Raw genomic sequence first — 11,163 nt, forward strand, 5'->3', positions numbered from 1 at the left:
ACCTTTGGTGTAATTAGTTTAGTTGTGGATGGTCACACAGGCGCGCTAGTAGATAAATATTGGTAATAATGATTGATTTTTGGGTGGAATTCATTTCCATGTTATACCAGAAAATGATTGAAATGAATACTTGATGTGACATATGCCCCTCAGCATTGAGAGATCGATATATGCAGTTAGTTTAGGTGCAGTTCATAATGTATGCAGGTGAAACAAGATAAAAGGGAGATTTTCCTTGTTAGACGCCGCATTTACTTGACTCCAAAATGCTTAAGCTGTGATTCTGTCAGTAACTAGGTATATTTTGATAAACCATCTCATTTTTATTCAAAATGATATTACTGATCTGATCTTATCACCTGATCGTTTATTACTTTGTATTTTGAATTCTTATAGTAGAATTCTTTTTAATATGTTTGTAATCATCTAGGACTTATGATTATTCACTTTATATGTAGCTGAAAGTTTGTCTCTACGAAAGGACTAAGCAGGAAGTTTGCTATTGTTCTTCACCCATGCCTCAGCTTCCCATGTAGTGAATTTACTTTTTGCAACTGTAATTGTATAGATGAATGCAATAATCATATGTTCATGTATTTTGCAGGAGACTATTGGTTACTTCTTATGTCTAGAGGACTGAGCTCTACTCTGTAGGAAATGCAATGTTGCCATACACACAGCAAACTCCTATATGTATGGTCACCAAAGGTTTTTGCTTAGGGTGAAAGTGGGTTTTGAAGCAACTGAACGATGCATCTCTTCCAGTACCAAGGAAAAGTTAAGTTCAGTGGAAACAGTTTCTGAATCAGCGTCATCTCGATCAATCCCCAGAACCGTCACAGATCATTTTAGTACTGATGAGATTAAACTATTAAAGACAAAATTGCTATGCAAAATGGTGGCATTGGGACTCTTGTATCTGACAAGATACCATTTAACCGAAGTACCACTGCCTCTGCGGGTAATATTCTAGGGTGACATCACTTGGAAGAATATCTTGGATAAACTGATCCTAATCAAAATTATGGGTGCTTTGACACTATGTCGTCAAAGATTTATGGAAGTTACTACCCTTGACCTTTTCTTGGCTTATGGATTGTGGGGATGAGTCAACGATCAAGACGCTGTGGACCATCATGATCAACAAGGAAGTGGTGTAAGATGTTTATGCCTTTGAACAAGATTCATATATATTGAAGTGTCTTTGGTAGAAAATCATAGATTAAGTACATGCTTTGAAAGAGCTTATATAGGGAGGTACAAAATCAAAGGCACCCTCTCAAAAGTAAACAGGAGAAGTGGGAAGAGAAGTTGTCACGAAATGTCAGTGTTGAGTTGTTTTCAGTTCCTTTTTTTCTGTTAAATTATCTTCATAACGAGTTGGGTTCGTTTAGTAGGCTTCCACACCTTATAATGGTAGTAGTTGTATCAATATCACAGTATGTAACTAGGATAGCAATATGTAATAATCATTAGTTTCATTTTCATGGTAATTGACTCTTTACATTCTCTTTTCAATTAGTAGAAAGATTCAGACGCAAGCATTGTGTTTAAAAGCTTGTTCTGGAGAGCATTTGTACTTTGGATAAAAAGAATTAGAGGGGAGCTTTTTTTTGACAGGTAAAGCCATACGACAATTTTATTGATACTCAAGCTAGAATGACACGGATACATGTCTTCCCTTGTCAAACATTTGGGCAAGTTAAGGACGTGGCATGCTAGCACCATTCATTACAAAGATTCCGGTCACTTATTTCTAGTAGAAAAACAAGAATACTAGACACATAAATGCTTAGGTTCTTAACAAAAGGAATTACTGGAAATAATAGGTAAAAACTATTAAAACCTTGGAGGCCTAAATGAAAGTCCACACAAGGCCCATCAAGCATGGCCTGCCTCAAAAATCCACCTCTACCTCCACCTCGTCGATCGATCTCCACCTCCATACCGCCGACCAGCCTCACACCACGCCACATCAAGATCCCACCTCCGCTCCGAGATCATGATGATCCAATCCTTGTGTCACTGGCACAAGCAGTAGCTACAAACCCCGTCGATTGCAGTCCGCTCCAAACTCTCCATCAAGCATCAACGAAACAGAGGCCTTCGTCGACCGGCAATCCTCCACCTCTCATCGACTGGCGATCTTCCACCTCCTAGAGATATCGACCAAAACCTTGAAGCCAAAACTTGACTTGACAAAAACCTTGAGCAAAACAATCGTAAGGGCCATTTCAATCAACAAAATTGTTCCCGTCTAGAAGCATAGCACATGACGCAGGCAAAGCCAAGGCCAGCCGAGCAGTCAAGGCCGCTCCCAGACGAGAGATTGGACTCCGCCGCTGCTGGGTTTTAGGGTCTTTTTTTTCTTCTCGAATGAAAGAGATTCATTAGAAGGGAGCTTTGTGTTGGCTGTATTGTGCTTTAGTTGCTTTCATCACAAACAAGTTGATGGACTAACTTTTTCTTGAGGAATGGCCTTAACCTCTTCTTGGAGAAGGAGCATGAACAAAGTTGGTTAAGCTCAACCTGATTTGTTGTTAAGCTTGTTACAATTTTGTTGGTGAATGTTAGTCCCTAAATAATGACATTGTAGTGTCACGTTAACATACTCTACATTTATATAGAGCTCGGCAAATGTAGTATCATAAGTCCACAAGTCAATCAACAGGGGACTTGGTTTGATCCCAAGATGTGGTGGAGAAGATCAAGTTGAGAGCGATTAATACTTCATGGCTGTTTGTGGCCTGATTCATGACCAAAACAATCACCTTAACCTAACTCGTATCTTGTAAATTTATCATCATGATTTTATAGATGAAAGAATATTTAATAGAAAAGAAAACTCTTGGTTTGATAAAGTTGGTCGATCAGCTTAACATGAAATGTAGTGTTTGAGTCTTAACACCTATAAGTCTGTGTTTTATAAGTTTGAGGAATTTTTGAGTTCGTACACCAGTAAATAATAAATTAATTTAATTTTACACAAATCACTAATGCTTATTAAGCACGTATGCACGCAAAAATAAATTATTATGAATTTGCACAAATCTCTATTCACTTATTTTTTAAGATGGTTAACATCACACCCAAAACAAAAATCAAGAACCTACTCTTATTTAAAAAGAGAAAAGTCAAAAGAAAAAGAGCAACCCTAAAAAATATAAAAAGAAAAAATGAAACAGATAAAAGAAAAATATACAAGTCAGTTGGGAGTCTATCACTCTCTGTCTCCCACCTCTAGCCCCCAAAAATTTATAGTTTTGGTTCTAAACCCTTCTACAAAGACCAAGTCTTTTACTGTTTAACAGCCTTTCTAACTCATTCATTCAATTAGGGTTCGTAGTTCCCTCCAAGTCTCTCTCACCTGAGAGAGATCCGGTATTGTCAGGCAAACAGGTACTTTCTCCATCTGGGTTCAACTCTCTGTTTGGTCTCCTGAGAAAAAAACCAAGTCTTTATCCTGTTGGTTCCTTCTGACGGCCTCACTGTTTATCTCGGCAACCAAACAGGGCATAACCCCTTCATTTGGTTGCGGTGATTGGCGGTGGTGGGAAGTGAGATTCAATTTTCAATCTTTTACCTTTTGATTTTTTAGTCTGTGTAATGAGAAATCACATTGCCTGAGTTAAAGGTCAGATTTTTATGTGCTTTTCAGGCTGTATTGATTGAAAAGCTTAAAGCTTGTATAAATCTTTATTACTTTTCTGCTGAAAATAATTTTTTTGAGCTTATAAGATGGATTTGATAAAGTTCAAATTGCTGGTGATTTTAGATAGTTTTGGTCCACCTTGTTTGTGGTTTACGGATTGATGTAGAAATAGTGATTGGAGTAGATGTTTTCTATCATTGGGATGCGTCTAGCTTCACTGCCTACCGTGGGTTTAGACTTAATATGATTTATCTGTTTGAAGAAAATATTATGTTTTTTGTTTTTTGTCTGGAATTTAACTACGTTTCATTGTATTGTTTATCTTCTATATGGACGTAAACGTATAAATGGGTTAGATGAATGAGAAAGTTGATATTCTGAGTTGGCAATGAGGAGTTGCATATTCATTGGATGTATGCACATCTATATGTTTGATTCTGATTTAATGCTAGTTTAAATTCGGTATTTGACAACAGGGCTTAAGTATCAACAACACATTGTTTCATACTGATAGGTCATTGGCGTGTTCACCTAGTAGCGCTTGTATAGAATTGTAGATCAAGGATGAAAATCTAATCATGAAATCTTGAATTTCTAACGTGCCGTCTTACTTGTTGTAGAGGACAATTCACGCTGATTATGGAAGCTAATAATTCTAATGTTTCCCGAGCTGAAGAATTGAAGCTTCTTGCAAATGAAGCATTTAAAGGTAATCCTCCTTCCACCATCCATTATTAACGTTTCTCTTTTAGTCCATGCAATTGTTTTATGAATTCTTCAAGCACTGATTAAATCATCAGCAGATCAATGCAATATAAATGATATTTATTTCACTGTTCCTAAATGCTGAGAAATGAGAGATTTAAAACAAGTAGATCTGATTTAATGAATTTGTGTGAAACAGTTTAATTCTTAATTAGCCAGGCAAGATCTTTTCTCTTGGAGATTACTTTGGATAGTGTGCTCATACTTTAACTATTGTTTCAGCCCATAAGTATTCTCAAGCTATTGACCTGTACACCCAAGCGATTGAACTAGATAGCCAGAATGCCGTGTACTGGGCCAATCGTTCGATTGCTCACCTTAAACTGGAGGAATATGGAAGTGCCATTCAAGATGCTTCAAAGGCTATTGAAGTTGATCCTAGATATTCAAAGGCATGTTTTGTACCCCAAATGCTGTGCATCATGACATGGATGATTGTATACTGATCGCTGTCTTCTGTTGCAGGGGTACTACAGGCGAGGTGCAGCTTCTCTTGCTATGGGGAAATTCAAAGAGGCACTAAAGGATTTCCAGCAGGTACTCTTCTGAAAATTTTGAAGAGTATAATCTCATAATAATTGTATAGAATGAAGAAGTTGGCTACTGTGCTGAAGAATTTGACAGCTAATATCTCTTATTGCACCAAACGATATAATTGTTTGTTGTTGTAATTGTACTAGAAGGGTTTGACCATTGCTCAACCTGTGAAATTGAGTCCGTGTAGTGAATTATTATGTAGCATATGAAGTTATGAGTATTACACATCTTATACTTGATAAAGTATCTCAACAATCTGAGAACGTTGCCGTGTATGCACATTCTTAAAGACCTGTATTCATTTAGTCAGTATCAGATTGCACTTTTGTAAGTGTCTTGAACATTTTAGCTTACCATCTCTGTGCTTATTATTTGCAACACATGTATATTGTATACCATTTACTGGTCATTACTGAACCTTGGATAGTTAGGGTTGATGACTTGACATGACCGTTGTGGTAAAGTTTAATAAAAGTTTCAGAAACTGTTGAATCATATGGTTGAGTGAGATAACAGTCTTAGTTTGACTTTAACAAAATAATCATAATAATCTGTACAATGTTATCATACAGAATATTTTCTTTGAAAGTTTATTTGAGAGATTCAGCCCTTTTGTAGCAATTATCTCAAAGACGTTCCAGTTTATAATTTATTTTACTTAATGTAAAATAGGTTAAGAAAATCTGTCCGAATGATCCTGATGCTACCAAGAAGCTGAAAGAATGCGAGAAGGCAGTGATGAAGCTTAAATTTGCTGAGGCAATTTCTGTTCCAGAGTCTCAAAGGCGTCCTGTAGCTGATTCTATTAACTATCGTTCGATAGGTAGTATTGTGTTCCTTTTCAGTTGTTTCACTTCTTATTTTCATATGAGCTTTTCAACTTTTTTTCTGCTTATGATATGCAGATTCTTTGTTTGTGTTTTTCTTTTTCTTTTTGCCCCTTCTGGCCTCAAACTTTTGCAGGAGTTCATAGTTCTATTTTTGTAAACATTATCTTTATTACTATCATAAAATTTCTTGGAGTTGGCTGCTGAATGCTTCTGAGTTCTGATAAACATTAAATTGTATGAATTCATTGAAAAGCTAGGGAAATGCATGCTTTCTGTCGCCCTCTTTGATTACTCCATTTGCTTTTAGTTGGAGATATCTTTAGCTTTAAGGTTGGCTCTCATCAACTTTGGTGTCTTTGGAAATGTATGATATTATTTTATATTCTATCTAAATTCAATATTTGGTGTTTTTTTGAAGTTCTGTTGTTTTACCAATCCCTCTATCAATATATTCTCCACTATAGATTCTTGCTGCAAAAGAAATTCAGATTCTTATGTCCCAGCTCCCTTGGATATTTCTTCACATCATTGGAATTTTACTATTTAGCAAACAAAGGCCGTAGACTATATCTACATAGAAACTGAATCATGCATGCATAGAGTTTCCGTAGCGGCTTCCATAAGTTTTAAGTAATAGTGTCATGAATTTTGAGTAGGATTCTAAGATTTATTAGTGTTGATTGCACGTAGGTGCTAGATATGGTGGTTAGTCATGGGTCGTATAGAGTAGGGTAGTAATGTTCATAATAAGCGATGATATCGTGCCGATGGCCTTTCATCTTTACAAACCTTTTGTATTTAACAGTAGATCATGTATTATATAGTCTAGGCTCAATTTTCTATGAAGGCTATAGGGTTAAACCAAAATCTTTGGTTACCTTGTCACCGCCCTGTGTTAAATGTGCAGTTAGTAAGGGAACCTCTGGGTGAATGAGTATGAACTGTGTCCGAGTCTGATATGAAAGGCCCATGTGTCTTCTGTCTTCCACTTATATATAGGTCCATCTATATCCTTCGCCAAGGGTAGTGCTATGTTTCTGGCTGGTTTGCTCATAAGTCAGGAGCCGGTCTCTGAAACTGTGAATCCATCTATCAATTGACTATCTGTGTAGTCGGTAGGACTGAGTGCTAAAAGAGCTTGATCAACAATAAGTCGATTTCAATCCATTCCTAAAATTCTCTCAATGTTCACTATTATAGTGTCTATTAACAGATCAATTTTAGTATTCTTATATATTGTATCATTATAGGAACCGGTCCCACTTCATCATCAGTGCCCACCGAAGTTACCGTAGCAGTTCTGGCAATAGCAGTTGGGGTAGCGATGGTTATGATGGGAACAGCAGTGGCTCCAGTTGTGGCCACAATAGTGGTGGTGGTCCTGGGGGCACGTTGGTGGCGTGGCTTCCATGGTGGTGTTTATACCACGAGTCGAGTAAATGACCTAGGTTTGAGTTCATAATCCAAGTAGTATTAGAGAATAGTAACAAGCCACTCTTTAAAGTGCTTGAAAATTAGTTATTAAAGGAAAAAAAGGATCTTCTAGTTGGACATTTCTTTTCTTTGGAATCAGGCAACATTTTAGAAACTGATATGTTCATCAACTGGTAATGCATATATTTTGTCTAGAATAGATTCAGTCAAATTCACCGTCTTAGGCAGTTGAAGAGGAGTTGGCCCTGGATATGGGATGGTACCTTAGGTGTCCCAAGTGGACTGATTAAGCCCTTCTCTCTTCTTGTTTAGTTATATTCTCTTTTAATGGTCAGATATAGGTTAAGTTAGCTTATTGACTTATTTGTAGTTGAACGTAGAAAAACACTGAATTGGTTATTGTTCCAAGAGAAGATAATCAATTGAGCAATATTCAGATATTCATCTTAAAGAATCAGTGTCTAAATACCAAGAAATAAAGTGAACCTGAAGTTGTAATGAGGTAGATTTATTTTCACTGTGGCTTGTGTGAATATGAAATGCAATTAAGTGCTGATGTCTTATGTGGATGAAAAAACTTGTTAGTTGTGACACTACTCGGAACTCCTGTGTATGCACATTGATCTCTGTTTTTTATATTGGTCAAGGCACCTTGTGCATTTGAAGACTCTTAGTCTTCCAAATTAATTAATTTATTTGGTTGTCTTTTCTTCTATAAATGTTGGAGCTTATTTTTACATGTTTTAGCACCAAGTAGTGAATTAATGGGTGTCTGTTTGAATTTCAGAAGTGGAGTCACAATACACTGGTGCAAGGATAGAAGGAGATGTTGTTACTTTGGATTTTGTGAAGAAAATGATGGAGGATTTTAAGAATCAGAAGACTTTACACCAAAGGTATGCGTGGGATTATGGGAAGCACAATACTTTTTCTTTTTGGTCATGAAAATATTGCTGGACAGTCTTCTTACTAACATATTGCAAGTATTGTAGATATGCATTCCAAATTGTGTTACAAACGAAAGAAATGTTGCAAAAGCTACCTTCTCTTGTGGATATCAATGTTCCAAATGGCAAGCATTTTACCGTTTGCGGTGATGTTCATGGTCAGGTAATTACATTATACGCTTCGTATCTTTTCAAATTCTTGTTTCTAGTGGTTGTGTCCTTGTATGTATAACTACTTTACTTTCTTGTGATGGGTGCAGTTCTATGATCTCCTAAATATTTTTGAGCTCAATGGGCTTCCTTCGGAGGAGAATCCATATCTATTCAATGGTGACTTTGTGGACAGAGGATCATTTTCATTGGAGGTCATCCTAACACTATTTGCATTCAAGTGCATGTCTCCATCAGGTGGATCCTCTTGTTCTCCTATTTGGTTACCAATTCTGTTGCTACATTGTTTTTGGTGTTTTTTGGACCCAGCATATCTCATACCCTTTAGTCATGTTCTAGCTGTGTCACAGACTTGTTCTTTCCATATTGTTATCATTATCATTAATGTTTTTCACCAAAAAAGTCTACTGTCAATTATGGCTCCATTGCCACCTTTTCATACTTCAGTGTTTGTAATACACTTTGCTTGCACACTATTATGTTCGTAGTTGTTGACCTCTTTGTTTTATTTTCAGCAATATATCTTGCAAGAGGAAACCATGAAAGCAAGAGCATGAACAGGATATATGGTTTTGAGGGCGAGGTCCAGTCCAAGTTAAGTGAAAAATTTGTGGGACTATTTGCTGAAGTGTTTTGTTGTTTACCGTTGGCTCATGTAATAAACGGCAAGGTGTTTGTAGTTCATGGGGGTCTTTTTAGTGTCGATGGGGTGAAACTGAGTGACATCAGAGCAATTAATCGGTTTTGTGAACCTCCCGAGGAAGGTAGTTTATAATATTTCCCCATTGCTTGTGCATTTTGATATTGCCTGTTATTAGTCTAAAGTCTTGACTTGGTCCATCGAAAGCTAAAATTATGACATCACAAGCCTTCTGTAAGTTGTTCTGTACAGCTAGGGTTTACATTATTTGTTTTCCCCCTGGATTTCATCAGGATTGATGTGTGAATTGCTATGGAGTGATCCACAACCTGCACCTGGAAGAGGCCCTAGCAAGCGAGGTGTGGGTCTATCTTTTGGTGGTGACGTGACAAAAAGATTCTTGCAGGACAACAATTTAGGTATGTCTTCGATGATAAAGTTTTACACTTAAACATTGCTAGTTTACCAAATGCTGTACGAGTGGTTTAACATGGTTTAACGAATTTACAGATTTAGTTGTGCGCTCTCATGAAGTAAAGGATGAAGGATATGAGATTGAGCATGATGGCAAACTCATCACTGTTTTTTCTGCTCCAAATTACTGTGATCAGGTAACTGAATGATGGCTACTTGGCTCATCACTGATCGAGCCAGTTTTGATTTGTCTTACCAGTAGCATAAATATCTGTCGTAGGCTCCTTATCCGCAGAATAGAAGTTTGGAAAATTCTGTGAGAATCTAGATTCTCGCTAGGATCAATTTTTCACAATGGTTTATAATTTACCTGTTGCAGATGGGTAACAAAGGCGCCTTTATCCGTTTCGAAGCACCAGATTTGAAGCCAAATATTGTTACTTTTTCAGCAGTGGTTAGTGGCTCTTTCAAACTGATCAACTTTTCAATCACTCTGAATAGTTGTGCTCCCCAAAAGTTTCCTTGGTTTTGTGCCCATAATATTTACTCATTTTGTGTGTGGAATTGCAGCCGCATCCTGATGTGAAGCCAATGGCATATGCGAATAACTTCCTCCGTCTCTTTCAGTAGTTTACATGGGTGAATCAAAGGGCCATATAAGCTGTATTGTTTTTTTCCCCCCGCCATATAAGCTGAATAGAAATCTGCAATGCTAGGCTACTAGTGAAGAGTAGGTCCATGTCTGACATGCCTGTCTTTTGTGTACTTATCTCTACTAGGAAGAATATTTCAGCCATTTTCTTTTATATTCTTTTCTTCTTGTGCTTGCTACGAGCCAAGTTTTGATGAAATTCATAGCACATGAATGACGGCTAGCTAAATTGCATGGCTTTTTACTGTACTTATGTTTTGATGGTCTTTTCCTGGATTTGTTGGAGATCCTCAACTTTTCGTATAGATTCATCAAATGTCTTATAGTTCATTAGTTCTAACTTCCACAATGATATGTAAACGTGGCAGTACGCATAATGCTGACCTGCAATGCTTACATGACTATCTTTTGACGTGAAATGTAGGCGTAATGTGAAAATGTAGCCCGTGTTTTTATTTTATTTTATAAATTTAGAACTAGAGGACATTGCAGATTTCATAAAATTGTGTTACTTTCGGGGTTTTGGTTTAGATTTTACGATCATCCCTTCTCTCGCTGTATCATATTGGCAAAGGTGAGACAGTCGCATATAGACATATAGTGGGGTTTCTTCGAACAAAGAAAAAAATGATGTTGTAGAACTGGTCCTTACTGACGGTGAGCTTGATGCATGTCAGTTCATAATTTTGTAGGCTTAGGTAGTTAAGGGGTTAACCTATGTTTCAAAAGTGGTAAAACATAGTAGTAGAGTTTCAGACTCATAAAACCTAAATGAGCAAAACACCCTTTACTCATGGTCAAATAGTGGGTCAAATGAGAGAGAAAATAAAACAATAATTGGAGATTGGGCCAGGCGCCGTTATGAAATGGGCTCGGGTCAGTGGCAGAGAAAAGGACCCGCCCAAAAACCGAGCCCTAACAGCGGAAAGACACGAAATGTGAGGTGTTAGAGGTTCCTTCGTCGTTTCGAGGATTGAATTGAATTTGGTTAGGTTCATATCCAGCACCTCTCTCCGGCGTCGTTTTGGTCGATTCGCATTTCAGGTTTGTTTATTCTTCCCTCCGCCTTACTTCTCTTTCTGTTTCTCTCTCTCCTCNCNCTCTCTCTCTCTCTCTCTCTC

General features: G+C 37.3%; 2 protein-coding genes and 1 pseudogene across 2 annotated transcripts in view; all 3 read left to right on the top strand.

Annotated features, from left to right (window-relative positions):
• LOC101299117 overlaps positions 1-973 on the top strand; it is a 3,672-nt pseudogene extending 2,699 nt beyond the window's left edge.
• Positions 974-3,216: 2,243 nt separating this feature from the next.
• Positions 3,217-10,352, top strand: LOC101308198 (serine/threonine-protein phosphatase 5-like). Its single transcript, XM_004304448.1, has 13 exons — positions 3,217-3,399; positions 4,273-4,361; positions 4,640-4,809; positions 4,883-4,954; positions 5,627-5,777; positions 8,006-8,114; positions 8,211-8,328; positions 8,426-8,573; positions 8,852-9,100; positions 9,270-9,395; positions 9,487-9,587; positions 9,770-9,844; positions 9,961-10,352. Exons 2-13 carry the CDS (start codon positions 4,292-4,294, stop codon positions 10,018-10,020), a joined length of 1,449 nt encoding a protein of 482 aa, XP_004304496.1. The 5' UTR covers positions 3,217-3,399; positions 4,273-4,291; the 3' UTR covers positions 10,021-10,352.
• A 667-nt stretch (positions 10,353-11,019) lies between these two features.
• Positions 11,020-11,163, top strand: part of LOC101308486 (serine/threonine-protein phosphatase 7 long form homolog) — a 3,930-nt gene continuing 3,786 nt past the window's right edge. Inside the window, exon 1 of the mRNA XM_004304449.1 lies at positions 11,020-11,086. The gene's annotated coding sequence lies outside the window, so the exon portion shown is untranslated. The remainder of the gene's footprint in view (positions 11,087-11,163) is intronic.

The sequence above is a fragment of the Fragaria vesca genome, linkage group LG6, assembly GCF_000184155.1.
Source record: "Fragaria vesca subsp. vesca linkage group LG6, FraVesHawaii_1.0, whole genome shotgun sequence".
In the NCBI taxonomy this organism is placed as follows: domain Eukaryota; kingdom Viridiplantae; phylum Streptophyta; class Magnoliopsida; order Rosales; family Rosaceae; genus Fragaria; species Fragaria vesca.